The 1,918-nt window shown below is 42.8% G+C and overlaps 1 protein-coding gene across 1 annotated transcript; it reads left to right on the plus strand.

The window, feature by feature from the left end:
* Positions 1-4: 4 nt before the first annotated feature.
* On the plus strand, positions 5-1,910 carry LOC106321661 (leucine-rich repeat-containing protein 1-like; the record flags this gene model as incomplete). The annotated part of the gene is made up of 2 exons (XM_013759902.1): positions 5-1,351; positions 1,425-1,910. Coding segments are annotated over 2 exons (1,833 nt in total), but the record flags the coding sequence as incomplete, so codon positions are not given.
* Positions 1,911-1,918: the final 8 nt, after the last annotated feature.

Consider the following 1,918-nt stretch of genomic DNA (forward strand, 5'->3'; position numbering starts at 1 on the left):
CCTCTCTGGCTGTTCAAATCTGAGTGTCTTACCAGAAAACATTGGTTTCATGCCATGTTTGAAAGAGCTTTTCCTTGATGAAACAGGGATAAAGGAGTTACCAGGCTCTATTTTTCGCCTCGAAAATCTTCAAAAGCTTAGCCTAAAGAGCTGCAGATCTATTCAAGAGCTTCCTATGTGCATAGGAACATTGACATCACTGGAAGAACTAGATCTGAGTAGCACTTCACTGCAAAATCTTCCGAGTTCTATTGGAAGTTTAAAAAATCTCCAGAAGCTGAGTTTGATGCACTGTGCATCCCTTTCTAAGATACCTGACACTATTAAGGAGCTCAAATCATTGAACAAACTATTCATCTACGGAAGTGCAGTGGAGGAGCTGCCTCTAAGCCTAGGCTCACTGCCATGTTTGACTGACTTTTCAGCAGGAGGATGTAAACTTTTGAAGCATGTTCCAAGTTCCATCGGTGGATTAAACTCTCTTCTCGAACTTGAGTTGGATTGGACACCAATTGAGACTCTACCAGCAGAGATTGGTGACTTGCACTTTATTCAAAAACTTGGGTTGAGGAACTGCAAGTCTCTGAAGGTTTTGCCCGAATCAATAGGAAACATGGACACACTCCATAGCTTGTTCCTTGCAGGCTCTAACATTGAGAAACTGCCTGAAACTTTTGGCAAGCTTGAAAACCTAGTCTTACTCCGAATGGACAACTGTAAAATGATCAAGAGGCTTCCTGAATCATTTGGAGACTTGAAATCGCTTCACGGTCTGTACATGAAGGAAACTTCGGTGGTAGAGCTGCCAGAAAGTTTTGGAAACCTCTCGAATCTAAGGGTATTGAAGATACTGAAGAAGCCTCTCTTTAGAAGTTCTCCAGGTACAAGTGAAGAACCTACTTTTGTTGAAGTACCAAACTCTTTCTCAAACCTCTTGTCACTTGAGGAGATAGATGCTAGAGGTTGGGGGATATGGGGTAAAGTCCCTGATGATCTTGGGAACCTTTCATCTCTCAAGATACTAGAACTGGGGAATAACTATTTTCACAGTCTTCCATCTAGTCTTGAGGGGTTATGGAATCTTAAAGTATTTACATTGTATGACTGCCAAGAGCTGAAGTGTGTTCCTCCTCTTCCTTGGAAACTGGAGAGGCTTAACCTGGCAAACTGCTTTTCATTGGAGAGTATATCCGACCTTTCAAAGCTGCAGATCTTGGATGAGCTCAATCTCACAAACTGTGGGAAAGTGGATGATGTTCCAGGCCTAGAGCACTTGAAGGCTCTGAAAAGATTATACATGAGCGGCTGCAACTCTAGGTTCTCTGTTGCAGTCAAGAAAAGACTTTCCAAGGTGATTCTGCAAACTCCTTAACATCTCAGGTGGTTTTGTTAACAACTTAGAATGTTTTGAATTCTCACTGCAGGCTTCTTTGAAAATGATGGTGAATCTGAGCTTACCTGGGAACAGAATCCCTGACTGGTTCTCACAAGGCCCTATCACATTCTCACCTCAACCCAACAGAGAGCTCAGAGGCGTAATCCTGGCAGTTGTTGTGGCTCTTAACCAAGACTGCATAGATGACTACCAGCTGCCTGATGTGATGGAGGTGCAAGCACAAATTCTCAAACTTGATTCACCCTTATACACCCACACATTGCACCTCTCTGGAGTTCCAAGAACAAGTGATGATCAGCTCCACATCTGCCGATACTCAACTTTGCATCCGATGATTTGGACGTTTAAAGATGGGTACACCATACAAGTCGTTAAACGGGAACCACCAATCAAACAAGGCGTTGAGCTAAAGATGCATGGGATTCATTTTGTTTATGAAGGGGATGATGATTTTAAAGGTGAAGAACATGTATTGAACGAGACACAGCTCACTGTCTCTCAGAAGCTTGCCAATTTTTTCAG

This window comes from Brassica oleracea, unplaced genomic scaffold (assembly GCF_000695525.1).
Source record: "Brassica oleracea var. oleracea cultivar TO1000 unplaced genomic scaffold, BOL UnpScaffold02350, whole genome shotgun sequence".
NCBI lineage: Eukaryota > Viridiplantae > Streptophyta > Magnoliopsida > Brassicales > Brassicaceae > Brassica > Brassica oleracea.